The sequence below is a fragment of the Hyalella azteca genome, unplaced genomic scaffold (assembly GCF_000764305.2).
Source record: "Hyalella azteca isolate HAZT.00-mixed unplaced genomic scaffold, Hazt_2.0.2 contig12334, whole genome shotgun sequence".
Classification (NCBI taxonomy): Eukaryota; Metazoa; Arthropoda; class Malacostraca; order Amphipoda; family Hyalellidae; genus Hyalella; species Hyalella azteca.
In genome coordinates this window covers 1-2,845 of record NW_025942294.1, presented here as the reverse complement: position 1 = coordinate 2,845, position 2,845 = coordinate 1, and the positions used below count along the sequence as shown (strand labels likewise).

At 32.8% G+C, this 2,845-nt stretch overlaps 1 protein-coding gene across 1 annotated transcript; it reads right to left on the bottom strand.

Annotated features, from left to right (window-relative positions):
- Nucleotides 1-6: 6 nt before the first annotated feature.
- On the bottom strand, nt 7-1,559 carry LOC108679892 (RWD domain-containing protein 1). Its single transcript, XM_018168633.2, has 3 exons — nt 1,339-1,559; nt 909-1,098; nt 7-339 (listed from the first exon to the last, which is right to left on the bottom strand). Exons 1-3 carry the CDS (start codon nt 1,420-1,422, stop codon nt 239-241), a joined length of 375 nt encoding a protein of 124 aa, XP_018024122.1. The 5' UTR covers nt 1,423-1,559; the 3' UTR covers nt 7-238.
- Nucleotides 1,560-2,845: the final 1,286 nt, after the last annotated feature.

Here is a 2,845-nt window from a genome sequence, read left to right as displayed (position 1 = left end):
TTTACTTGTGGTTATCAATTGATTTGTTAGAAAAAAATCAGACTTAGTATTGATTACAATAAAGATATTTTCAGTATGGACATTGAATACAAAATCTAATGAAATTATCTAGAAATTTAAATTTGAATGGAGTTATGAACAAAAAGTGAAAACATATGCAGTAAAATACTTCAAATACATAGCGGGATCAAAACAAATATTTGAATGGGAGCCAAAAATGGTATTAAATCCGTTTAGCTTAAGGCTTGTAATCAGGATCGTCATCTTCATCATCGTCGTCGAGCTCCAAGTCGTCAAGGTTTTCAAACAGCGTCTCGTCCACCGCCACTGCCGTGTCACCTGTAATAAAATAATAGTAACTTAAAAATATTCTATTAAAAATGAATTGTAGTTTATTTCTATTGTTGCTATTATTGCATGCCGAATTGATCAAATTCAAAGCTAGATGTCAGGATGAATTCATTGTAAAGAATAAGCAGACTCTTTTTGTTTCGCTGCGACATTGTTAAAACCACAATAAATGTAAAAAATGAAGATTCAGCATAGATGTATTGATAGATAAGTTATTTTGATGGAAATAATAAGTTTTGAAATATAAAACTAGAAATATAATTTGCAATAATTAGTACATGATGACCATAAAATAAATTAACAAGTTAAATTAAAAACTAGAATTCTTTAGTTTTCATTGATTTAAAAATAAATTTAAATAAATAAATTCAAGTAGATGATATTTGGCTCAAGAAGTTAAGGTTGTCTTTGTTCATAATTAACACATAGAAAAGATGAGTTTTTGTTTATCAGATACATATTACAAAATTAAGGTTGTTTATGAGAAACATAAAAAGTCAAGGTTGTTATTCATCCATTACAAAGCAAATCAAGGTTTCTATGAATAAATAATTGACCTTCTCCCAAAAAGCTAAGGTCGCTCTCATTAAGAGTTTTGTCAGCCAGGAAAAGTTCTTTGCCAGTGAGCCGCTTCTTGCCATCAATGCTGATGTCTGTGGAGCTCTTCAGAGCCGCCATCTCAGCATCAAACTTCGCCTTCCACGTCATGAATGTCTCTACAGTCACTCGCGTGCCTTCAAAAACTTTCTGCAAAAAGAAGTTAACAATTAATAATATAAGAAGTAAGATTATATAATACNTGTTTAAAAAACTGAAAAATTAGCAAATTTTCAAATCATGTCCTTTTTGATTGAATTCAAGTTTTAACGGTTTGGTAAAGCTGTTCCACTCCCACTCAATTATTGATAAAATTTCCTAAAATATAATCCTAAACAAAAGCACCTAGTGAATTAAAATAAAAATTCACGAATTTAAATTGCAATTAACATCGTACTCACGTTGAAACTCGTCAGGATAAATAGATTCCAATGCCTCAACTTCGTTATTCTGTTCTTCTTTATAGTCTGTCATTTTTATATTATTTACTTAGTTTAATCTACTTATCATCACTTAATATTAGCTTAAATCAGATGTCCGGATCGCTTTATTTTTGCCAAAAAAATCGTATTGAATGCAAGTCGGCAGTCGCGTGCAATTTCACATTGCGGATTATCTATATAAATCCGCTACTAAGGAACATTAAAAATTTGTAAAAATTATTTTGTTAACGTGTGAATGTGCTACCATGGATTTCCCATACTTAGTGCAATTTTTACCTAAAAACAACAACAATAAACGGATTGAATTTTGGATTAGGGGCGTGATGACTCTTTATTCTGGAGTCGGGCCTCTACATTGACACTGACCATCTGCCACGCATCACATCTTCGATTTGTTTGTAGGAGAGAAAGGGGGAACCATGCCAGGTAGAAACGACATTAAGTGAGGGGTGGGAAAGTTTTTGTTAAGGGTAAGATAGAAAAGGGGAAAATAAGTTCAAAACGGAATTTTTTTTAGTCTATTATTGCTATGTCCCATACGTTGCACTGTGGTATTTAAAGTTCATATAAGATATGGTATCTCATATGCCCCGAATAATTATTTGTGCATTATTAAACTATTACTGTAAAAGTCATTCTTATTTTATTATTGGTTGTTCTTTACACCCTTCCGGCCTCCATTCTCATAAACCTCTTCCTCGCACTCATTCTCCATGCACTCTCCACATATCGCTTCTCATACATACATCCCGTTCTCTCATACATCACACTATCACGACCAACCTAGAAATTTGTGGAATGTAAGATAATAGATTATATAATGTACAATACCGTTAGCTGTAGATAATAATAGCTAAAAGTCTAAAACCCCAAACAGACAACGAACACCACATAATTACTGCGGATTTGAATCGATAGTGCTTCAAAATTTTGTGTCAATTCTCATTATAGAATCGTTGTTTATCGTTAATAGATCGATGAATAACAGCGACAAAAGTTCTATGATGGCATAAGCGGCATGGCCTTCTAATTCATTTTTTACAGAATGTTGACCGAATAATAATAAAATAAGAAATTGCTGTGATTTGAGATCACGAGTGGCACCAAGTTTATCTGCTATAACTACTAACGAAATCGTATTAATTGATATATTGGGAATCACTCTCACTTCAACAATGAGTTTAATTCAATCTGTGTAACATTTTCGAAATAATGAATACTTCGCACAAAAACATCAACTATTCTGAACATAATTTAAAGAGAGGAAAAATATATCCCTAACTTAGCACAGAATAACTGAACAAAATAATGAAGGTAAGGTATCATAATATAAGGTGATATAAAGATATGAGAATGCGTAATATAGATCATTTATTGAGCCATTGCCCTCTGTGAGGAAGGTGGCCGCGAAGACGTCGGCCCGAGACATGCGGGCGGGTGGTGTTCAGGATGCG